General features: G+C 40.0%; 1 protein-coding gene across 1 annotated transcript in view; it reads right to left on the bottom strand.

The window, feature by feature from the left end:
- Nucleotides 1–3,150: 3,150 nt before the first annotated feature.
- Nucleotides 3,151–26,081, bottom strand: part of JAK2 (Janus kinase 2) — a 365,079-nt gene continuing 342,148 nt past the window's right edge. The window contains exons 17-24 of the mRNA XM_082260416.1: nt 25,047–25,197; nt 24,774–24,910; nt 20,574–20,763; nt 16,392–16,516; nt 11,738–11,910; nt 7,412–7,529; nt 4,738–4,851; nt 3,151–3,896 (exon numbers count right to left, since the gene is read on the bottom strand). Of these exons, the coding sequence (XP_082116542.1) occupies nt 3,789–3,896; nt 4,738–4,851; nt 7,412–7,529; nt 11,738–11,910; nt 16,392–16,516; nt 20,574–20,763; nt 24,774–24,910; nt 25,047–25,197 (1,116 nt within the window). The 3' untranslated portion in view covers nt 3,151–3,788. The remainder of the gene's footprint in view (nt 3,897–4,737; nt 4,852–7,411; nt 7,530–11,737; nt 11,911–16,391; nt 16,517–20,573; nt 20,764–24,773; nt 24,911–25,046; nt 25,198–26,081) is intronic.

The following is a 26,081-nucleotide window of genomic DNA, read 5'->3' as shown; positions in this document are numbered from 1 at the left end:
CTGCAGCCCCTGGATCAGCTGGTCCACCATCTCAGCAAAGGCAGGGGGGAAATGTTCTCCTTCTAGGTCATGGCGTAAAAGCTTAGCCCACTCAGTTTGCGTCACTAGGGCATTGGTGAATACCGGCCTCAGTGCCGAACCAGCCAGAGTGTACATATTGCGGGCCACAGCCTCCGCCTTTATGTCAGCCGGATCCTTAAAGGCCGGGGACTCCAACTGGAATCATGGTTGCCTTGTTTAATCTAGAAACCAGAGGGTCCACCACCGGTGGAACAGTCCACTTCTTAATAAGGGACATCTCATAGGGGTAACGCCTAGTAAATCGCTTAGGGACCCCAAGGAGACGCTTTGGTCGTCCCTACTCTTTAGCGACAATTCTTGTAAAATAAGCAGGGAAAGGGAACACCTTTGCTGCTCTGGACAGCTTGCGAGTGCCAAAGGGAACCTGAACCTCCCTCGCAGCTGCGTCCTCCACCTTCAAGGTCTTACGCACAGATACAATCAGTACTTTCACCTTCTCGTGCGCAGTTGCAGATGTGGAATAATCATTCTCACTGAGGATTCCAGGCGCGTGGTCGAAGACCCAGCAGGTTTGACCCACGTCCGCGGTGGCCGAATCAGATTCAGGATCTGATGAGAAACATGAGGCAGGGGCACTTTTTGCTAGCCCATCGCCAGAAAACCACCTCCACCTAGGACACAAAGGACTTCAGGACCGCTGTCAGTGCATTGATGGATGGTTGGGACCTGAAGCGCCCGCAGCCTCAGAGAGGGGATGGTTGGGACCTGGGGTGCCCCGCAGCCTCAGAGAGGGGGTCAGGTGGGGAGATGTGCTCCAAAGACTCCATCATGAGCCACCAGGGGAACCCACAAAAAGTGTAAAACACTGCAAAGGGGCAGCAACGCCCAGTTGCCAGGCACAAGCACTAAGCGATCTTCAGCAGAGAGGGCAAGAACCGCACCAAAATCCCCACACAGCAGAAACAGGCACCTGCAGCCACCAGGATAGTCTGCACTCCACGTGCTGCGATTAGCAAGTGAAAGGAGGGGCTCCCACCGCCAAAATTGCCGCCCACAGAGCTTCACTGTCATGGCCGCCGCTATTTTCAAAGGCAAACCCCTGCAAAATGCCCGCTGGACTACACAAACATGGCCACCGTGCATAGAAACACAGCAAAATGCCGGCCCCGTGTGGCACCAGGGGGCTCCCAGGGACCCAGGAAAGACCCAGGCAGGACGGGGGACCCTGGCAGGAGCCCCTACCAGGTACAACTCGCCCCTGCACATCAATCGTCCATTCACCGGCAGAGCACCCCCCTGGCCCCCATCGCCAGCACAGCACCCGGCCCCCACCCCAGGAGGTGGACCAGGCCACCCACACAGCCCCAACATAAGTGAAGGGAGGTAGGGGGACAGATGAAGGGGGGGTGCCTGACGGAAAGGAGGGGAACCCGGGGGTCCGACCGTCCCAAGGAGGGGCCCATGTTCACCCCAATACCCTCCACGGGGAGAAGGGGGACAGCTACTCACCATACCAGGAACCAGGCAGGCACCATTACAGACAGAACCCCTCGCAATTGAAATGGGGGGCTGTTGGCAAGGAGGAACACTGTGACTCATGCAGAGACGCGGTCGTACTCGACCTTGCAATGCTTTTAACTCACAGGCTAGCCCCAGTCCAGTGAAGCTATGTTGCGAGCGACCTAGCGCGAAGCTGAAGTCTGTGTGCGCTGGCTGGTCTAAGTGGATGACCACTGGATCTAGATTATCCAGCCCGTCACCCAGTCTGGCAGTTGATTGTAGATCTCACAGGAAAAAACCAGGAGAAAAAATTTCTATCCCAAAAATTTTTCCAGGACCAGAAATCCCAGCAAGTAATTAGGTCCTTACTCCTGACTAGGCAGAAAAAAAAAAACTGAGCAGGGAGAGGGAGTATACCCCCTGGGACTGCCCATAGGCATAGCCAGATTCTTTTTCAGACTAGTGTCCTACTCCTCTAGGGGGCAGTACAACCCAATGGTTATGAGGATCAGGAGCTAAGTCCGTCCATGAACGAAAGAGAAATGTATACTTTTTCATTTGTTATAAATACCTGGTTGATCCTGCTTTTTCAGGCTTCCCTCTTCTCTGGTTGCTGCATTGCCACTTTCAGTGCGCATGCTCCGCCATTTGCCTTTAGGAAGTTTTCCCTTCCTCGATTTCTCCCCAAGCCGCTCCACATGACTATGTTATTCATTTTACAGGGTGATTTCCGTTTCTATGACATCATCTTCCCCCTCCTCCCCTGATATCCACCCACATGATAATAAGCAGACATTGATTGGGGTGCGAAATCAAGAGAATGATTGACAGAACTTTTCTTTACACAAAGATCAGCCCTGTGTGACACACAATGCAGAGGCTTGTGAGGCGGCTGCCAGATTGTGATTGGCAGCAACTCCTACAGGGAGCCTCAAGCTCCAGCTCCATCTATGACAAATAAGTTATTCATCATTTTATTTACATCTATCTAAGCAAAAATGCTTTTAATGTTTACTGGATAGTTTTATTTAAATTTAATTTTTTTTTTTATTATTGATCACATGATAACGAAAGCAGCAATCGGCACTGAGCAGCCATGGGAAAAGGGATGGAAATTTCTTCAGTAATGTCTGCAGGCTGTGTCAGAAGTTTGCTGCTTGCTCCTGCCACTTATCTTATAGTCTGGTGTGGAGTAAGTAAAGGGCATTACATGGCAGCAAAATAAAAGAGAGGTACTTATATTAATAATTTCCATCTGATCTACCCTGGGTTGATTTTATTGTCATGTTTAAAAATGTAAAGATATGAAAGACTTAATGGGTTTGGTAACACTTTAACAAACCTTACCTAGTAATAAAAACTCAGATACCCAATGACAGTGCAGTGTCAGCAATGTGACAGTGCAGTGTGTGTGCCCAGCAACGTGAACCCTTGGCAGCCACAATCTCAGTTATAGTTTTCAAAACTTACACTTAATGTCCAAATTCATGGGACAAGTGTAAAAGGGAGACCATTGAAAGCATGGCTAAAATCACTTTCAGTAGGGTTTAAAAATGCAAGAAAATTTATATTTTATAACTACAAGCGTCTCCGGTTTCAAATACCCAATAAAAGTGCTTAATGGACAAAAATAATGCCAAATGCCCAGTGTGTTGTGCTATTTGAGCAGGACACATAAAGCTAGCAAAGGGGATTTTTATGTCACCAGTGTGATGTATTTATCGCTAGTTCTTTCAAAGATCATTAAATATCTTATTCTGTTCCTTGTGTACAAAACAAGATATATATATCTATATGTTCAATATGAGCTAAATTCAACCAAGGAACATGTTTTAGGTTTAACATAAGCCCTTAGAAAAAAGGTGAAACTAAATGTAAAGTTTGTTGCCAACTGTACAAATATTCTGTGCATTTCATGACAAAAAATACAAAACACATTTTAATTTCTTCAAACGTGATGAAGATGCAATCTCGCTGCACTGACTAAACATGGCAGTGCCCTTTTTCCACGACTTCTGTGGTTTTACGGTCCATCAAACATATGCAAAGTGATGGTTGATGCCTCCTTTCTCCATTAAGAAAAAAAGTATGCTTTCTGATCCAAAGTACAATTGAGTCTGCAGATATTGTACAAGCCATTTTTGCACTCTTCATTGCAAAAGCTAGTACGACCTGCACATACCATACAGGTTTGCCCTATGGTGCATTTCATTCTGTTCGCATAATACAGAAAGGTCCATGCATTTTTCCAGCAAATTGTGCTATACTTATGCTCCCATAGACTCCCGGATTCTTTCAACTTTTACAGTGAGCTCTTTAAAGGAAGGACGCAGGCTGATAACATTGTTCCAGCATTCTGTCATGATTTGGTAGATCTGAAACAGTAGGAAAAAAAAAAAAAAAGCTGTCAAATTAAAATATACTGAATGGACAAAACTTTTCATTTTTAGTTTTGGATAGAGTGGAGAGGGATTACAACACGTTCGCTTTTTACTGCTGTCTGTGCCCCCCATTAGCGAGATTCATCCTCTTTATTGGTCATGCTTATTGAACATGAAAGTAAAAGTAAAGGGAAATCCCAAATTTTAGATTTTCCCCTAAACAGTGATCGAGGGGAAATCTTCCAATGGGAACAGTCTTGGAGGCTTTTTATAATTAACCTCTATTTATGGTTTTTTCCTAGCTTTTAATAAAGTTGGAAGGACTAGAATATCTTTCAGCTTATTATCATGGCCTAGTGTCCCTATTCAGAAGATTTTACCATTGTGTAAAAGTGTGAGGAGTCTAAAGTCAGAGGACAGGGGCTAGCACAAAAACTTTTCCACCAATACCCATACCTTGAATGAGAGGCATTTTTACTAGGGTAGTGTGGTAATAAAATTGTATTGGGTTAGAAAAATGCATCTTGGTTTCAAAAGAATTCTTTTAAAACACAAAAGTTTTAAGGGAATGTTACATAATATAAAACTCTATCACATGTCATAACAGTGCTGTACCATGTTAGCCATAGAAATATCCAATTATATCTACCCATACACCGATAGAAACTAATATGTGATAAAACTGCAGATAAACCTTTGGCTGTGAAGAGTTGTAGTATATTGTGTATATGCACACTGAACCATCCTAACAGAAAGATTCCAAACGTTGTCCTACAAAAGTTCAGTATTAACATTTTTCCAAACAGCAGCAGTCCATACTGCAAATATGCAATACCTCATTAGGGCAGCCCTCTGGTTGTGGCAGTCTCCCATTGTTCTTCAGCAACTCGATCAAATGAAATACAATCATCTGACCTTGTTTATCATTTCCAATCATCCTCATAAACTCCTACAAATACAAAATAGGTCAGATTTGTGAAAAGCAAACTTATTGCAAAGCATTTAAAAAACGTGCAAGTCAGAATAAAAAATTACTTTACGGTAAAAAATGCAATTCTAAATAGGAACATCCTAATCATAACAAGTCTGCCTCTTCTCCATGCATTCACTGTATACAGTATATAATGTAAATGTAATTTCTTATCTGAATATATAAACGTTGGGAGTACTTTTCCCCTTCTTATTTCCCCAAGTGAAATAAGACACTGATTTTTTTAAGTTACCCAGGATACTTTGCAACTATGCATTAAAAAATGGCACTCATCCAGATTACAGAGAGCTCCTAACATCTGAAGTAGATGGATCTGACTCCTAGAGACTATACTGTTTAATTTCTATTCTTCATCTGAGTCATGTTTCATAAATCAACCTTTTAAGTCAGATGTCTGTAAAGAACAACATAGTATTGGCAATTGTATTGGACAGCCAGTCAGGAGCCTGCAGTGGATTATTCTTCATTATAAATAGGTAAACAAAAGGGGGTCCATAATCCCCTGACAAAAAGTAATGGGACAGACTATCCCACACCTGTGCCTTGTAAAATGTAGGCTTTGATCTTACAGATATAATTTACTGCTTTTGTGATTGGTTAAATGTTCAGTGTATGTTTTCTCATATTACAACACTATTGCTGCGATTACAGCAGGTGCACCTTCCCTTTGAGTAGTAAGACATGACTGGTAGGAATGTATTAATTTGTGTCACGTCACCAGTGCGTGATGATCCTTGGTTAATAAAAAAGAAAGCCCTGCATGTTGTCACCACAACATTCTGCATTTCTGGCCTTACTACCCGAAACTATAAATCTCTGCATAACCACATTGTGGTCATAATATTCTGTACTACTTTTCTTCTGTACTTAGATAAGTTAAAGAATTTATGGCACGGTTTCTTTTTTAGCGGAAGAATTTTCTACTAAGCAATAATGCACAAGAAAGCTGTCTACTTAAAGCAGATCAATTAATGTAATACTTTTTAACTACTTGCCTACTGGGCACTTTTATCCCCTTCCTGCCCAGGCCAATTTTCAGCTTTCAGCGCTGTCGCACTTTGAATGACAATTGTGCGGTCATGCAGCACTGTACCCAAACAAAGTTTTTATCTTTTTTTGAGACAGATAGAGCTTTCTTTTGGTATTTAATCACCACTGGGTTTTTTATTTTTTGCTGGTGGGAGGTAGTTAAAGATATGTTTCCACAAAAGTACTTGTAAAAATGACATCCAACAGACACTGTAGTTCAGGTAAGACTGAAAAGAAAAAAAGGGCACACCAAATAAAGTGAAACCATATAAGGCCATATTGTGTTTCTTAAGGGCCTATACTTATGTCCCCTAAAAATAATTACAGCGCTTGATTAACCTAATATCAACATCTGTAGTTTACAATATGTTCTCCTTGAGAAATAGAATAGTACATGTGTTCTGAAACATTCAGTTTTGAAATTCTGCTAGTACAGATTTAATGAACTAGACATTTAGTTTACTGCTTGAGGGCTGCAAATCATGAGAGGACCAAATGAAGTACCCAGTATCAACTGCTCTACCTGAAGATTGCAACTATTTTTTTTTTTTTAACATACCATAGCGCCTGCTCAATATATTCTGACCTTTGTTACACATCTCAGTCAACAGGTGATATTTTTGGCTAATGCATCCTATCTAAAATGTGGTGGACAAATCTGTCAACAAATCATTTCTTGTATTAAGAGAGGCATAGACTCCAGAGAGACAAATATAATTTTGCCCCTGTACAAATCATTAGTAAGACCTCATCTGGAGTATGCAGAGAAGGGCACCAAACTGATAAGAGGCATGGAGGAGATCATCAGAGAGGAAAGATTAAAGGAACTGAATGTATTCTCTCGAGAAGAGGAAATTAAGGGGGGATAGGATCAACGTGTATAAATACATAAGTGGTCCATATATTGACCTTGGTGTTGAATTATTCACTTTAAGGTCATCAAAGAGGACAAAGGGGCACTCTTTATGTCTGGAGGAAAGGAGATTTTATCTCCAAAAACAAAAAGGCTTCTTCACAGGAGTAGCTGTGAAAATTTGGAATAGACTCTCCCAAGAGCGGTTTCTGGTAGATTGCTTTAAAAAATGCCTGGATTCTTTCCTAAATGTACATAATATAACTGGATACTAGCATTTATAGATAAGTTGATCCAGGAAATATCCGATTGCCTCTTGGGGGATCATGAAGGAATTTTTTCCCCTGCTGGAGCAAATTGGATTATGCTTTGCTGGGTTTTTTTTCCCTTCCTCTGGATCAACTGTGGGTATGAGATTGTGTATATAGGATTGTACATTTTTTTCCCCTTTTATTGGTTCAACTAGATGGACTTGTGTCTTTGTTCAACAAAACTAACTATGTAACAAGAACAGGCAGAAAATGATCTGATTATGCTTTTGCTATGAATTCCTCATCATAACAACTGCAATACACACATGCCAGTTTGAATTTAGATCATGAAAAGTCAGGAAAATTTAATTTTTTGCATACTGACCGAAGGCGGGCTCTTATTCTTTTCACTGTATGTAAACAGCTCGTAGAGGACAACCCCGAAACTCCACACATCTGAAGCCACAGAGAACTTGCTCTCAGTTAGACTTTCGGGCGCATACCTGAAGTGATAACAAACATAAGCTAAATGAAAGCGTAACTATGACTGAAGAGCACAATCACATCATGTCCACAACTCAACTGAAAACTTATCAAATTAAGTCCAAGATGAGGAGAAGTCTTAAATTAAGAAAATTTGACTACTTTTACAATGTAGAATGAAAAGTAGCTTCTGGCAGACACTACTTTCATGATAGGATAAGTGGCACAATATCACAATTTTGGATAAATGGCAAAATCTTTTCATCACCTTCTTTTTAAGGAACAGAAAAAAAACTAATATAAAAGAGCTAGATAAAAAGAGCATCTAAAAATCATCATATAATTTTCTTATTCAAGAGCAAAGAAAAGAAGGTGTGCTGAGGTGTTAAAACTGAAATAGATAATGTAGTGAATGGGGATCTTCCCCTCTGTAAGCACCCAGAGAACAAAGAGTTGCTTTGAGAGTTGGTGGCAAATTTATTTTACAATATTTAGGCTCTGTTCACACTAATGCGATTTCAGATACAACTTAAGTCACATTGTTTCCAACGGTGCCCATACAAACCAATGCAACTCAGCATGGCGTGATTTTGAAAAAGGTTCCTGTACTACTGCAATTCCTGTGTAATTTTGGGCTCATAGAATATGCAAACCACATATCCAAGTTGCACTGCATAATCACATTGAAAATTAGATAAAAAAAAAAAATTGCAACATCGTGATCCTAGCCTTAGTTTAATGCCCCAATGATCAGTGTTTGCTAATTAACCATAGCCCTTCCTTGATATTTAATTAAACTGCACTGCAAGGTTTATATCCACCAAGCTTGTTAAATGGTTTAACCTTTAAAGTCCCTCTGCAGTAATCCAAAAAACTGCAAAGAATAGTTGCCTAGGAGACTAAATAAATGCACACACTGTGGATTCCTATTTGCAAAAGGTAGTACAAAAACAAAACAAAACACCAACAGTATCTTAGTAAATATTCACTTTCAGAACAAGGTAGCAAAGCAAAAAGCTGTAACATCCTATTAACGACTTAACTTTTTCTGTCACTAGAAGAAAAACAGAACTACCAAGAATTACAAATTAACTAAAGCCCCCTATACTTACCCTCCAGCTAAGCAATGTCCTTGAGCCCCCTCTACAGCACCAAGATCTTCACCTGATCTTCCTCTGGGTTCTGCCATCTTCAGCCACCTTGATTGGCAGGCCCAGGATAAAGTCACTCCCATGTAGGAAAGTTAATTAATTCTGACACAATGGCATACCAAGAATGTAGACTAAGCTGTGCAGTGGCTCAAGTAGTCTGCAAGGAGGAAGGTAAAAAACTAACTGCAAAAGAGAAATAGGGGTTGATTTACTTAAACTGGAGAGTGCAAAATCTGGTGATGCTCTGCATAGAAACCAATCAGCTTCCAGGTTTTATTGTCAAAGCTTAATTGAACAAGCTGAAGTTAGAAGCTGATTGCTACCATGCACAGCTGCCCCAGATTTTGCACTCTCCAGTTTTAGTAAATCAACCCCATAAAGACATAGGGGCATATTTATAAACGGTCATTAAAAGGTACCTCCTTGGCAGTATGATTATGTCAGGAATTTTGTACCAAAAGCGGTACAATATTTTGCATGGAAATTTGGTGTTATGTATTGTAGGCCTACAAGTCTTAGTAATTAATTACTGAAATACTTAAAAACCTGACCAAATAAGACTCTAGTAGACATCCCAGATGTGATACATTTTGAAACACAAAATCATAAATTATAATATAATAAATATATATTAATATATAATAATAATAATATAATAAATAACTATAAATAAGTTAAATTATATATATATATATATATATATATATATATTATATATACACACATATATATATATATGTACAGTAAAACTGGGAGGCAAACTAAGGTCAATTTATTTTATTAAGTAATGTAATTGAATAGGATTACAATATATCAGTGTGTTTTACTTTTTGAATTTGCCGCCGGTCCCCCCCCCCCTGTGACGCGACGCTCACAGGGAACGGAAGCCGGGGCACACAGCATCAGGCGGAAAATCCGGCTGCCGTACACTGCCGGAATACATCGCGGGATCCCGGGGACACGGTAAGTAACTTCTTCCAGGATCCAGCGACTTCTCCCTGGCAGTACCCCAAATGTGTGGCTCGGGGTTACCGCTAATGGCACTGAAATTCCACCCCGAGCCACAATCGTGAATACCGCTAGGGAGGTTACATACTAAATTCGAAAAATAATGAAACTCAGTGCTGTCATAACACAAAAATCCATAAAAGAGCCCTGAAAAATCAATAAAATACAATTCATAAAATATATACCAGAACAATTCCGCAAATAAATAACAAAATTCATAAAATGAGTGCTGTCATGCAAAAATGATTGTACTAAATACAAAAAAGTCCCAGGAAGTCCTAGGAATATTCAATCGAGATATCCAAAATGTCACCACATTTCTGATGGAGATGGACTTCGCCAACTGTGTCTCGAGGTTTAAGCCAGTATGTTTTTTTTTCACATTGGTTTATTAGCGCGGTATTATTCTTTTTATATTTGCACTTCTTAAATGAACAGTGCCTTAGGAGATCACCCAGTCATGCTCCACACCAATGAAAAAAATGGCCACTTACCAGACAAGACTACCTTATTACCTTACAAGGTCTGACCTCGCTTCAGTGAGAACACCCCTCACTGTAGGTATGGAAAATAACTCCCCTCAGAAGGCCCATTTAGCGATTGGCCCCTAATAAGGATCTCCAGATCCCCCAGCAGGTCAACTGTCATCGACCAATTATATTAAGCGAAGAGAGGAAAAAAGAGAAACACTCATTACGCAATGTCCATAAAAAAAATTGGGCTTTATTAAAAATAAGACATATACTCGCAAGTGGGATAAGACAATAGGAATTAAATACAAATGTCCTCCTGTGCCCTGGCAGGCATACTGATGTCACCACTACCGCTGGTCAGCGGACATAGTGGGAACATCAGCATGCCCGCCAGGGTGCAGTATGACATTTGTACTGAATACCTGCTGTCTTATCACGCTTGTGAGCATATGCCCCATTTAAAAAAAAAACAAATTTTTTATGGACATTGTGTAATAAGTAATTCTCTCCCTTTATTCACACGTACTTTGCTTGATTGGTGAATGACAACTGACCTGCTGAGGGATCCGGAGATCCTTATTAAGGGATCAATCGTTATATGGGCCTTCTAAGGGGAGGTCAGACCCTGTAAAAAGGTCTTCATGTCTGGTAAGAACCCATTTTTTTCATTGTCCTGGAGCATGATTGGGTGGCGCATTATTCAATTAAGAAGTGCATTTGTGGAGCACTATTTCATCAGTATTGTATTTGGGATTTTATGTTTTGTATATTATTTTTGGATTTGGCACAATAATTTTTGCATGACAGTATGAATTTTTTAAATTTCTTTATTTACTATTTGCAGACTTTTTGTGATATAAATGTAATGAATTCTATTTTATTAGCTTTTCAGAGCACATTTATGCACTTTATGGATATTTGCATTATGACACAATTTTATTATGGTTCCGATTTAGTATTTAAAGCACCTTTAATGACAGCGCAACATTTGTTCTTCTTATATATGTCTTGGTATTAATATGTGCAATGCAGGGAGTGCAGCTGTTATAAAAAAAAACATATATTCAAGTATCTAGGCAGTTGCACTTCGAGCAGTGTTAATTTCTAACAATATTTATAAAGTGGTAATTGTGACATTGCCCAAATATTCACTGGAGGTGAATCAATCACTATTATTTAAAACACATGCTCCTGGAAGATTCACCTGCAGTGAATGTTTGGTGGATGTCAAATTCAATACTTTATTAATATGTCCCATAGTATATCTCTTCTGCAATTAAAAGCCTTTCTGCTTGTCAGTTTGGTCTGTCCCTCCATGATGCAAAATGGGAAGTCCTTGTGATAGGCACTCCGGTAAGCAGGTGATTTGTTATTTGTCTTGCATTGGCAGAATCAAGCATTGAAGACAAGCACAGTTTTTAATTTTTCTCACCTATATGTCTTCAATAAAAAAGCCCTTGGACCAAATTCTTCTACAATGGATTTATTTAAGTTATACTTGTTACCCTTCACTTTCAGTCCTTAGCTGTAAATAAAACGCTGTGACTAAATGAAAAAAAAAAAACGTGTCTAATAAATATATGCAGGTTAACATACCAGAAAATAGGGCTTTCACCAGGCTCTTTAACCTTGTAGTATTCCTTGTCTTGTGGTAATACTTTTGTCAATCCAAAATCTCCAATCTTTACTCTGTTTTCATTTTCAACCAAAACGTTTCTAGTTGCCAAGTCTCTGTGTATATACCGTTTAATTGTAAGATATTCCATACCCTGTAAAAAAAAAAAAAAAATAGGTTTCAACAACTGCTAGGCTACAACTGTATAGCAGTTCATCTACTGCTAGGCTACAACTGTATAGCAGTTCATCTAAACAAATAAAAAAAAAAAAAAGGGTCAGTGATATCTTCCCAGAGCTTTCAATGGTTTTTTCTTAGCATTGCAGAAGTAGTTCCTATAGAATGAGGCATTCCTCAGTCTCCTACCAATGCCGACATGGGCACCTTTCTCTTGTAATCTCTAAAACCCAATTATGACTACATGGTATGTGTTACACAAAATCATACACATACCAGCTCTGGCTGTACCTCTTCTTGAACAGATACAAAGATGCTGCAGCCAGAACAAAATGTTTGACTTTTAGGATGAGAAATTAGTTATTTCAGGCTTGAAGATGTTATCCCATGTTGCTAAGAAAGTGCATGTAGTTTATGAATCAAATCAGTCAGTGGTCATAAAGATGCATTGCCTTGACTACCTTCCCTGGGAATATTTTTGAATGCTTGTTCTGACATCCTGAGGCAGGCTTGTAACAAGACATAATGAAAGTAGTGGAAAAGGCACACCAGCAGACAAATTTAAGTTACCCAAGATTAAAAAAGCAAAGCAGGTGTAAAAATGATAGCAGTGACCAGGTAGATCAGCCACACTGAATATTTATAACCAAAACTGAAGAAGGAATTTGTGTACAGAAGAGATAAAAAAAAAAGCTCAGTCTTTTTTTTAAGTAGTGGCAGACATTTCAAAATTAATGTGGTCATTTTTTCCTTATGCAAATATAATATGCTGCTGAGATAGGGCCACCTCACTAACAACGGTAAAAAAAAACTGTACTGAAAAAAATAGGATTTTTCCTTCAACTTACACGTAAAATCCTTTTCTTGGAGTACATCACGGGCAGAGATGTATAGTAACTAAGTAGAACTACTTCACTAATGTACTTAAGTACCAAAAGGCGGTATCTGTAATTTCCTAGAGTATAATTTTTTTCTCCTACTTCCACTTTTACTTCACTACATTTTTTCGATGATTTCAATACTTCTACTCCAATTTTATTTTTTGTGCTGCATAGTTACTCGTTACTATTATAAAAATTACCACTGCCAGAACAGTAGATGGCAGGTTTCATGAAGCTCAAAGCATGTGTATTATCAGCGCATACGAAAATAAATGCTACTGTATGTATAAATAAAAGCTGCATTTGAAATAATAAAAAACAATATGATGTTCAAACTTTTGACTTCTTTCTTTAATAACTACATAACACAGTACTTGTACTTTTACTTTCAGTACTTGAGTAGCAAATTTTTTTTAAAAACGACTTGCAATACTTAAGTACAAAAAATGTTGAATACTTTAGTACTTCTACTTAAGTCACTTTTTGATCGAGCACTTCCACTTCTACTCAAGTCACTTTTAGATCGAGCACTTGTACTTTTACTCAAGTATGGGTTTCGAGTACTTTATACAACTCTGATGACAGGACACAGAGCAGGTAATAATGACTATCTGGGTTATACGCTACCTTTAGATGATTGGGTACTGGCAAGCAATAGACAGGAAGTTCCTCCCATATAACCCCTCCTATACAGGAAGAACTTCCGTTTTTGAAGTAAGCAATGAATATCCCAGAAAAGAGGGGAGGGACCTCTGTGTCCCGTGATGTACTCCAAGAAAAGAATTTTACAGGTAAGTTGAAGAAAAAATCCAATTTACTTTATCGTACATCACGGGACACAGAGCCAGTAAGAATGACTATCTGGGATGTCCTAAAGCAATGTCCATGTGGGGAGGGGACACAGAAACCACAAAATTGCCCCTGGGCAAGAAAGAGCTTATACTGCTGCTTGAAGTACGCTGCTTCCAAATTGAGCCCCTTCTCTGGCTCTTACATCCACTTGGTAAAATTTTGTGAATGTATGAACTGAAGACCAGGTAGCAGCTTTGCAAATCTGAGCCACAGACACCTGATGATGCACTGCCCATGAAGCACTTACCCTCCTGGTAGAGTGAGCTTTTAACCTAAAGGGTGGAACTTTACCCTAAAAACCATATGCCTGCGCAATGACTTGACGAATCCACTTGGAAATAGTGCAACTAGTTGCTGCTTGGGCTTTATTAGGGCCTTCTGGCAGGATAAAGAAACCATCAGTACTACAAATTGGTGCTGACATTTTTAAATAGACTTTGACTGCTCGTACTACATAAAGAGAATGCAACAATTTCTCCTCTGTAGTCTGAGGACTTGGAAAAAAGGAAGGTAGAATAATATCTTGGTTTAGATGAAAACCGGAAAATACCTTAGGCAAAAAGGCGGAATTCCTACACCCTTTTGGCCAAGGTTATGGCACCTAAAAAAGACCCAATTTCCTTATCAAGAGAACCAAAGGAATATGCCTGATAGGCTCAAAGGGTTGCATCTGTAGCACAGATAGCACAAGATTTAAGTTTCAAGGACCTAGGGGGTGGCTTGACTGGCGGAACTGTGTGAATCACACCTTGCAAAAAAGCCCGCACCGAGGAGTGCCTTGCTATTGGTTTCTGAAAGAAAATAGACAAGGCAGAGATCTACAGCCCTTAACGGTACCTAATGCCAGATTCAAGTCCACTACAATTTGAAGAAAATAAAGAATTCTTCCAATGACATACTTACGAGGATGCCATCTCTTGGATTCACACCAAGAAATGTAGGATCTCCAGACCCTATAAGATTCTGCTAGAGACAGGTTTTCTGGCATTTATCAACGTAGCCAGAGCTGGACCAGAAACTCCACAATCTCTTAAGATTCTGGTCTCAATAGCCAAATCGTCAAATTCAGCGACCGCGTCAAATTATGGGACCTTGGGAGAGCAGGTCTGGACGACATGGGAGCAACCATGGCTCCCCCTACTGCTAATTTCATGATTTCCACGTACCAAGGTCTCTTGGGCCATGCCGGAGCCACTAGGATCGCCGGCTTCCCCTCCACCTGAATTCTGCTCAACAGACGAGGCAAAAGCTGGACCAGAGGAAACTCATACATCAGATTGAACCAAAACAAAGGAATCACTAAGGCATCCATTCCGATAGCGATCGGATGCCTGGTTCTGGAAACAAACCTGTCAAGATTATTGTTGAACCTGGACGCCAATAGATCTTTTGCAGGATACGCAAAGCATATAGGCTCCAATACAGCCTTAATGCTGCTTCAAAACAGCCTAAAAATAAGTTCCTGCAGACCAAATGCACTGTATTCTGGAGACATAACTCCCTTAAACGCACTGATACCTATAGAGGGGGGTATCGACAGACAGTTGTACAAGCCCTCTGGATAAGCATTGGATAAGCATTAAGAATACAAGTATACCTTTATTCCTTGACTGGTTACCTAGCTCTCCCATAGAAATGTAGCAATGGGCTGAAGTTATGTCTCAGAGGCCTTACTGATCCTTCAGCCCACATGGTCCACCAAAAATTGCGGCCCTTCTACTTCCTGTCTATACAGGAGTAGGCCATACTGAGCGAACCTGCGCCCTCTAGTGGCTGGAGGAGACACTGCAGTCCTATACTCCTGAGAGGTACACAGGGCATGAACAGTACACTGCCCCCAGTGGCCACTGGGAGAAAGACCAAAATGACAGATCTCTCTATTTTTTTTTAAAGAGAGGGAAAAAAAACTTACCAGCCCTGCCGCAGGATCCTTAAAGGACCCAAACTTCACCCATCACGGCGGGCTTTGTCAGTCATTGGACCTTCAAGGACAGGGTCCCCCTTTTAATGGGGTCCACAACCTTGGACCTGTAGAGCACCCTGCTGGCAAACTCCTTGGATAATAATTAACCAGGGTTCCATTTATCAGGGTCCAGCACGTAGATGGGTCACATTAGAGGCAAAACCTCTGGTCTTCTTAGCCGAGGCACAGGTACCAATCTTTTAGCGCTTAGCCATTCAAATGGATCCAATCAGAACGCACCCAAACTGGGACATCATTCTTGGGATTAAGGAGCTTTAACAGCCATGACCACCACCTTCAAGACACTGGCGAAAAACCTGAGGTTCCTCCTGTATGGGAGGGGTTATATAGGAGGAACTTCCTGTCTATTGGTTGCCAGTGTCCAATCAACTAAAGGTAGTGTATAACCCAGATAGTCCTTATTACTGGCTCTGTGTCCCGTGATGTACGATAAAGAAATAAATACAGAAACAGTCATAGCTGAAAATGCTAGCTACCTGGCTGTAATTTTTTGATGCCCTGACCTGTAACATGCAGATTAAGACTACTGACTTTCAGGTCATCATCTTTCTTCTGAATCTGCAACAAAGTATTGCCTCTAGAAACTACTAAACAACTAGTAACCATACTGGTATTTTTATGATATTACCAAATTGATCTCTCAGTACTGGTTTCCTCCAGTTACTAATATGACAATGTCTGCCTAGGCAGGCTATTGGTTATACACAGTAAAGCAAACATACGCTTTCATGTTAATCCTACCTTGCAAATCTGTGTGGAATATTGAAGAAGTTTTTTGAAATCCAGCCTTTCCTTGTGCTTTTGCAAGTAGTCTCTTAGACTTCCATATGGCAAATACTCCATTATCAGTCTAAGATTTCTACGACCTTGTAAATACAAAAATTGTAATTTTCCAGTTACTTTTTTTAAGGCAAAAATAAAAATAAAGCAATCAGATAGTGCAGTCAAAAGATGAGATTGACTTTTCAGGTTACGTGTTATTCTAATTGGCAAATCAATCCCCTCCTTTTTAGTGTTTTCCCTACAAGTTGATTAATTACTTCATCTCATAATATTTTCTCACCTTAATAGTAAATTTACAAACATACTGCAAGGTTAATAATGCTGTATGTATGTATTATTATTTTTTGCATGAAATGGAGATTCAGCTATTTATTAGTTTCATTATTTTATCACCACCTCAAATGGCTCTATTTTCTGTTCTTTTTACAACACCGCGCACAAGGTCACAATTGTACCAGTCAGAAGGAAGCAGTATTACCCATGTGTATTGTTATTTAGATTGACTTTTACCTGTTAAAAACCATAAGCATTGATAATATAACATGAATGCAATAAATGTAGCGCATATGCATGACAAAACCCTTAGTGAATTGAACAAAAATGAATAGCACAATTAGCTAATAATAATGTTAATGAATTCATAGAGTGGTGCATGAGTGTTTCATGGCACACTTAAAGCATTATGGCTATTCAAATATCTAGTTCCCCCCATTTACTATGAGAACATGGTATACTCCTTATGCCATATTATGCCTTTAATGGTATCTATCACAAAATGCTAACACATCATTGTCTAAACCAGAAAAAACAAAGAAATCTTGTGCTCCACTGCTGGAGGATGTCAGACCCACAGCATCAGAATAAATACCTGCCTGCTGCATAACTCATTTTCCAGATTGTTATAGTTTTGTTATTAATATATACTGCATATATTCCCAATAGATCACCATTGGAGTGTTCTACTACTGCAGAGAGGTTGTACAGAACTGCAACAGACTTCACTTCACCTCCTGTTTAAACACAATGCAGAAGCACTGTAAACATTGCTTGCTAGGGAGCATTCTGTAGCAGGATCAGAAGCCCAGGAGGTGAACGTTTCATCTTCTAGGATTAGTGCTAGGCAGGGATGAGCTCGGGCGTGTTCGAGTTTGTACGTGCCCGATCCCGCCAGGAAGTCGACACTGCACTCCGCTAATCACAGGCAGTGAGACATTTCCTGATCCGCAGCTGCACAGATCCTTGGCCAGATTGGTGTCAGAATTGGCGGCTCTTTCCTGCAAAGAGCCAGGTCCTCTAAACAGCAGCCTGCAAAACCTTGCAGCCAAAGGAAGCATCCACAGATGCCAACACATCCACTTTATAGAACTTTGTGAAAGTGTTCACCGACGACCAGGTGGCCATCTTTCAAACCTGCGTCAAATTGATCTGTCTGATCAATTTGGAAATAGTCGCAGAGGAAATGGACAACCCTTTCCAAGGCCCATCTGTAAGCACAAATAGTGAGTCTGATTTCCTAAAAGATTCCGTAGCTGCCAGGTACACCCTAATCGCCCGGACCACATCCAAGGCATGCAAACCAATTTCCTTTGGATGTTTTGGCCTGGGACACAGGGAAGGCAACACAATGTCTTCATTCAAATGAAAATCAGAGACAACGAAAGAGAAATAGTAATTTTTAGCAGGAGTTCCCTGAGACCGGAAAGGTATTTTAAGGGTTCCTTTGTGTTGAAAAGGCTAGTCTAAAAGATAAAAAAGTTAGGTACTTCTGTCCTTGGCAACTATGAAGGTTTTTGTACAACCAGTCTGCCCATGCATGGATTGAAAGAGTTGCATTTCGATCCACGTATGGCCAGCTTTGGTATATTTACAGTAAGGTTGTTAAATGGTGTTAAATCTTCGCACAGATATCAATCTAAGCCCACGCTATGCCTTAGCTGCCATCAGCTCTATTCATTTTAGATATAGCTATAACAAAGCAGACTGTGGAAAAGTTTGAAACAAAATAATGTACTGAGATAGTAAATGAGATTTAGAATTGGGAGACTACACTTTTTGAAAACCTATGTTTGCTGCCTTGGCAAACAGATCCTAAAGCAGAAAAAAATAGCAAAATAAAAACAATAGCTCATTAAAAGATAAAAAAAAGTAAAAACAGCGGCTTCTACTGCAGTATTCCACTAAATTGCAAAAATTCAGTACTTTTTCTGCCACAAGATGTCCTCCGCATTGTTCAACCCAATTGTCCTGAATCCAGACTGTCATGAAACCACCAGGGGAATATCCGGGGGGCAACAGGGAAATTCCTCCCCGCCCCTGAGAAAATTTTACCGACTCCGAGGCTCCCTCCCTCACACCCACCTCACCAGATTTATGTTTTGAAAGGCTTTATCTAAATGCAGCTGCAGGGACTTTATTTCTGCTCCTCCGGCTCCCAGGTGGCCTAACCTATAATCCCTGAGCCCCATCAGTTCATTCCTAGGGCCCAGGATGCTGTATCATGGAAAGACTTTTTTTTTTAAATCCGCGATCAGGTGGATTAATACCACCAGGGAGGAGAAGAGGAGAGCGGGGGAGGTCACGTGAGGGCACAGCAGCACTCTGTAATAAGGTTTTTCGCTGCATACTTTTAAAAATGCAGACACTGCAATGTAAATCTTTCTGTACCAGAGGGGATTCCAGGATTTATTAGTGATTTTACAGCCACAGCGGCAGGAGGGGCACAGATAAGACAGCTTACACACAGACTCCCAAGCTTACAGGCAGGGTGAAAGGGCGAGCAGTCGGATGACAGAGGCACGTAACCTGACCATGGTATCATGGCTCAGCAATCAGCAGCCATGATTACAGTGATCAGCACACTAAGGGGGGACACTGGAACAGGCAAGATCAACCAGGTATATTACAGCATAGAGATCTCTATCCTTCTGCTTCCTCCATGAGCATGAAGCCGATTGGTACCTTGTGAAGCTTCTTCTGCATTAATTCGTGTGTTTTATAGCTGCCAAGAGTTTGGTCTTAAAGTGTTACGAAGGGTAAAAAAAATGTTCAGTTTTGGACAGTGGAGAAAGATTAGAACACCTTTTAAGTGTTTATTACTTACTGTTCCCCATTAGGGAGATTCACCCTCTATATTTGTTCTGTTTATTTTTATCATTAAGAGTGAAAGTAAAAGAAAATCCCAAATCTGGGTTGACATCCAAACAGCAATAGCAATAGAGGGGAAATCTTCCAATGGAGACACTAGTCCTGGGGACACACTGACATTCCCTTTGGAGGGATTTTCTTCTCACATCCTGTTTTGGTTTTGAGTCAGAAAGTGATAGGAAATCTCCCCTATAGTACACGCATGGCATAAACAACGGACAGTATAAACCACTCCCTTACTCTATCCAAAATGAAAAAAAGGTTTTGATTTTAGTTACACTTTAAAGTATATCTAAAGCCAATTTATTTTTCATTTTGTATCAACTAAGGAATGATGAAACCGCTATTTTTTTTAACATCGGTGTCCCATTAGGGAGATTTCCCTTTATCTTCTGTACTGTAGACACAACAGAAATCTCTTTTCCTAGGCAGCTGTCTTAGACACTGTACCCACTGAAAATTTCCCCTCTATTCCTGTTCTGGCAATTTCACAATGGTCCTCAGGAAAAATAGAGAAATATTCCTAGCCGGGACAACAATAAAAACAGAGTTCTGTTCTAAACTTTTCCTACTCTATCCAAAACAAAAAAAAAGGTTTAATTTTAAAAACACTTTGATGTATGATACTTCCAGAATTCAATAAAACCTACCATCAGTGGGAAAGTAATCTCTAGTTTCTATCTACCTTACTATTTGCCTGGACAACAATATTTATTAAAGAGACCCTTTTACAAAAAATGTCAGTTGCCTCACAGTAAAAAAAATGACATTCAAATTTGCTGTGTAAAATAACCACTGTAGGATAAACGTTTGAATCCAACAATTTGCTGTCGAGTAAAATGGACAGTTTTTGTATGAAAGACTAATTTGGTAAATGAGGCCAAGTATACGAATTTAGTAAAGAAATGTGAGACTTTTTGGTGAGAGGGCAGTAGTGAGCATTGTTTTGTTTTTTTATAACTGTGAAAAGGTTACATTTAACCTAGATGGCCTTACCAGCACTGTAACACACTCCCTTGTATCTGACAATGTTCTCATGCTGCAGGGATTTCAGAATCTCAATTTCCCTTTCAAAATCCCTCATATATTCCTCGGTACTATGCTGGAGCTTCTTAACAGCTACAACTTCACCAGTGTTGTCTTGTAGCGGATCATATCGGCACAGTTCCACGCTTCCAAAGTTACCCTGCAATGAAGAAATATAGATGCATCTTAATAATCTTTGATGCTTTAGAAATTGAATATGCTCTTGTAGCCTTCAATACAATTAAATATTGCCTATTGATGTTCATTATGACAAGATACCTACTTTTTTATACACGGTATTTACCCCCAATGGTCCATTCCATGGACCCCTATAAATGTGCACTCTTCCAGGGCCTGACAAGACTTTCCTCTTTTTAGGATGATTCAGATATTTATTAATCCAATAAGAGATAATATTGTAGGGATTATTTATTATATTATTACAGAGTCCAATCTTTTTTGGCTTCAGTTGCCACTCAGTCCCGGGCCTGGGCGCTTCATCCCTATTTGGAATCGGGTTTTTGAAGTAACAAACAGACAAATACTTGGTACAGACTGGACCGGTGGATGATGTGAGACAAGTGGCTTTTATTTTGTACATGTGAATGCAAATGTGTCATCAATGCAAATCATGTAAGCCTTTTTGTATAACAGTATAAATTCAGCTATATTCAAACAATATTGAGATGTATATATTGATTCTCATATCTATATTCTAGAGGATTAGCGCATCAGCTATGTCCCTGAAGAAGCTCATGTAGCTTTGAAACGCGTTGGCCAACCGTGACGCTAAACCTCAGATGTACTGTGTTTGTATTGATGCTACGTGATTTCTGTTTACTGTACAATTCGTTTCATTGTAAAATTATGTTTCGACATATTTTTTCACTATTTTCCAATAAAACTATATTTTATAAAAATATTTTATAATACTTTAGTAGTGCCTTTAACCACTTGCTACCCGCCTGCCGTCAAATGATGGTGGAGCGGTGCATGCATTGTTCTGGGATGCAGTCATATGATGGCGCACCAAAACTGCCTCTCTCGCGTGCCCACAGAGCGGCGATTGTGGCCGCGCCGTGTTGCTAGGACACGGCGCGACCCTGATCTCGGTAAACAGTCAATGACATGACTTTTTACCCATGTGATCGGCTGTCTCCAATCACAGCCGGTCACATGTAAATGAGGAAGTGCCGTTATTCGGCTCTCCTCACCTCACACTGTCAGAGTGTGAGGTGAGGAGAGCCGATCAGCAGCTCCTCCTCATAGGGGAGACAAGTACAAGTAATCAGGGCACTGATCATCAGTGCCCTGATTACACAAAATGTAAATAAAGTGCCAATTACTGCCCACCATCAGTGCCCACAATGCCCGCCATCAGTGCCCACAATCAGTGCCGCCCATCAGTGCCAACTCTCAGTGCCCATCAGTGCCAACTCTCAGTGCCCATCAGGGCGGCATATTAGTACCTCCTCATCAGTGTCCATAAGTGCAACCTCATCAGTGCAGCCTATCAGTGCTCATTAGTGCTGCCTCATCAGCGCACATCAGTGAAGGAGAAAAATTATTTATTTTCAAAATTTATTTACAGAAAATAAGGAAAACTTTTTTTTTTTCCAAAATTTTCTGCCTTTTTTCTTTTTTTGTAAGAAACAAAAAACCCAGAGGTGCTTAAATACCACCAAAAGAAAGCTCTATTTGTGTGAAAAAAATTATAACAATTTCATATGGGTACAGTGTAGCATGACCGCGCAATTGTCATTCAAAGTGTGACAGCGCTGAAAGCTGAAAATTGGCCTGGGCAGGAAGGGGTTAATAGTGCACTGTAGGCAAGTGGTTAAAGTCCAAAACCCTTAGGAGAATTTTTGTTGTAGTGCAATGAAGAAATAAGCTTGCACAGATTATACCTTATTACAGAGAATACTGGGGGTACATTTCTAAAATGTGTGCATGGTGAAAACTGGGCAGTCCTTGGCTTTGCTTGTATTAGTTAGAACTGTGCTAGACAAATTTGCTTTGGATATAGGAGACAGCTAAAAAAGTTAGGAGCATCGCAATCAACGTTTTCATGCGCAAACATCCCAACGCGTACGTTTATGCTTGCACATGCATATGGGGGGTGGGGGAAGCTCAATTTTTTTTGTTTGTTTTTGTTTTTTTTTTGGGGGGGGGGGGTTGTGTGCTTGGGTGTAACTGTAATTTTTTAGAATTTAAAAAATTATATTTTATTTACATTTTTTTTTATCACATAGGGGACAAAAAGTCCCCTTAGTGATTATTTTTTGGCGACAGGTTCTCTTCAATGAGACGTGCAGGATCTAAAGGCCAGGAATTTGTCAAGCCTTGGATTAGAACACATAACTGCCTACTTTTTATTATTTTGCAAATTATTTTCTGATAGTAAGTCTGTTAAAAAAAAAAAAAGCATAGAAACGTGTGTTATATTGTTAACCCAGGCCTGTTTTTCACACTCGAAGTTTACAAGTTAAAATCATTTTTTTTTTGCTAGAAAACTACTTAAAACCCCCAAAATGATATATTTTTCTTCAGAGACCCTAGAGAATAAAATGGAGATTATTGCAATATTTTTTATCACAACGTATTTGCGCAGCGGTCTTCCAAACGCAATTTTTTTGGAAAAAATTCACTTTTTTGAATTAAAAATAAGAAAACAGTAAAGTTAGCCCAATTTTTTTCGATAATGTAAAAGATAATGTTACGCCGAGTAATTAGATACCCAACATGTCATGCTTCAAAATTGCGCACGCTCACAGAATGGCGACAAACTTTGGTACTTAAAAATCCCCATAGGCGACACTTTAAATTTTTCTACAGGTTGCCATCTTAGAGTTACAGAGGAGGTCTAGGGCTCAAATTATTGCTTTCGCTCCAACGATTGCGGCGATACCTCACATGTGTAGTTTGAACACAGTTTACATATGTGAGCGGAGTTTCTGTATGCGTTCGCTTCTGCGTGCGAGCTAACATGGACAGGGCGCTTTAATTTTTTTTTTTTTTTTACTATTTATTTTATTTATTTTTTATTTTTACACTGTTTAAAAAAAAAAAAAAAAATTGATAATTTTTATTCCTATTACAAGGAATGTAAACATTCCTTGTAATAAAAAAAGGCACAACAGGACCTCTTTTTTGTGAGATCTGGGGTCAAAAAGTCCTCAGATCTCACAAGTACACTAAAAGATGAAAGAAAAAAAAAGGGACCTTTAAACCGATTGCTAGGCAACGACGTTTGCCGTCGCTCCGGTCCTCCAAGACCATAGAGTCGAGTGAGGGCAAGCTTGCCCTCACTCGACATCCTGTCTGTGAGGATCCGGGACTGGATCGTTTTCCCAGCTGACGGCGGGTCCGGTAAGCGGGGAAAAGTACCGGGACGCGGCGGGAGGGGGCACCTCTTCCGCCGCCCCGGAAGGGTGATCCCGCGGCGAATCCGCCGCTGGGACCACCCTTATTGGAAAGCCGACCGCCCACCATTTAAAAAAATACCAGGGTTATGGCAGCTATCTGCTGCCATAACACGGGTATTTAGGTTTAAACTGCTGACGTAAATAGTCGTTGGGCGGTCATTAAGTGGTTAATTATTTTAAGCATAAGGCCCCTTGCACACTGCAGCTTAAAAATGCTCAGTACAGCTTTTTTTTATGAGCTAAAATAGAGCCCATTCATTCTAATGTGCCTATGCACACAGGCGCGTAAATGAGCGCCGCGTATTCTTCAGTAAGAACAAAATAGAAAAATCAGCATTTTTGGACAGTAATTTACGCCTAATGTGCGCAAATATAATCAAATGAACGCGCACGATCATACTGTTGATCTGAAAAAAAAATGTGCATATTCAGAGGCGCGAATTTACGCAAATTTGCGCGAATGCATTTGCTCGAAAATGCGCGCTTTTCAATAATACAAAAATTACGGCTGAAAAAGGAGATGCTCAAACAGGAGTATCATGTGCAAGAGGCCTAAGAAACTGTTTGGAGAACATTTAAACAAAGTTACAGAGAACTGATAATAAATATAAACAAACTAGGGCATGCATGTGGTAAAGTAACCCACACAAAGTGTACATAGTTTAAGTTTAGTTGGGAAACACTGCTCCAAATGACCCATAAATATACAAACTGGAGATTTTAAGGTTAATCCACAAGCATATACCTTGCCAAGTTGTTGCAGGAATTTAAGATGCCTTTCTTCAAAATGAGTTGGATCACGGTCTTCAAAGCCTCCAGAAAAGCCAAAGGCCCCGGTTCTCACGTTGGGTAGCAAGTCAGTTTCTGTCAACAGTTCATAATCTGCAGAAAAAAAAGCAAGAAGATGCTGAAAATCTGATTTACAGAAATATATAAAGAAAAAAAGAGGAACATTACAAAACTAATTGAGAAATAGCGCTGCAACTTTCTTTTTATTTTTTACACAGTGGCTTCATACCTGGAGTAAACAAGCTGTTTAATTCCCTTATAACTGCTCGAAACGAAGGCCGAAAATCTGGCTCATAGTCCATGCAGCTGTTTATTAAATTAGCAAGCTCAGTCCATTTTGGTGTTGGAAGTTGGTGTCTATCTTCATAAAACTGCTGCTTCTATTAAGAAAAAAAAATTACCAAAATATTAAATTAATAAGAGTATGAGAAAAGTCTTAATCTACATTTCCCCACACATTTTTTTGCACTATAAGGCTTCATACACATGGACGTTTGCAGGCATTTTTATGCCTAGGGAAAAATTCCTGGCACTTTCCTGCACAGCTTGCTATACAAGTGAATGGCTGCATGCTGCTCTAGTTGTGCAGTCGAAGCTACTGTGTATCGCTGTTTAGCCACACATGCGTGTACAATGCGCAAAGTGAATGTGGAGCCAAAGAATTTCTCTTATTTGCGTTTTTTCGGACTGTTAAATGTAGCAATGAAATGGTGTTGTTATCTGTTATACATATCAAAGAAACGGTTTTGTTATATCTGTTTAAGTGCAAAAATACCTTTGGCTCCTGCTATAAATCCAGTGTGTTTCTAACTTTCTGTATTAGCTAACAATGCTGCACTGAAATCTCAAACACTTATCAACCCAGCCTGAGTTTTCCCTGTAGAACACAGAACACTTCTCCCCATGTTATAGAGATGAGAAAAAGAGGAGGTGTCTAACAATGCTGCCTTATCATAGATAAAGTATACTTCGAGAATGTTGTCACCCTAAACAGATGCGTGCTACTGGCATGACCACCAGGTTCAAAAACAGGGGGGAAAAAATGTCTGAAAAAGTGAAAACTAATTCAGCCACCATGTCTAAGGTTTGATAAGCAGCAAAATACTCAATTTTTGGGCTTATAAACTCATTAAAGCGGAGTTCCAGCCATTCACTCACCTGTCCAACGGTCCAGCGATGCGGCCGCCCAAAGCCTCGATCCTCTCCCTCGGCATCACTGCTGTGGGCACCCGGCTGTGACAGTTTGCGGCTTCACAGCCGGGTA

This window comes from Pelophylax lessonae (assembly GCF_965119305.1).
Source record: "Pelophylax lessonae genome assembly, chromosome: 1".
Classification (NCBI taxonomy): domain Eukaryota; kingdom Metazoa; phylum Chordata; class Amphibia; order Anura; family Ranidae; genus Pelophylax; species Pelophylax lessonae.
The sequence above is the reverse complement of the archived record's forward strand: the minus strand, read 5'-3'. Positions and strand labels throughout refer to the sequence as shown.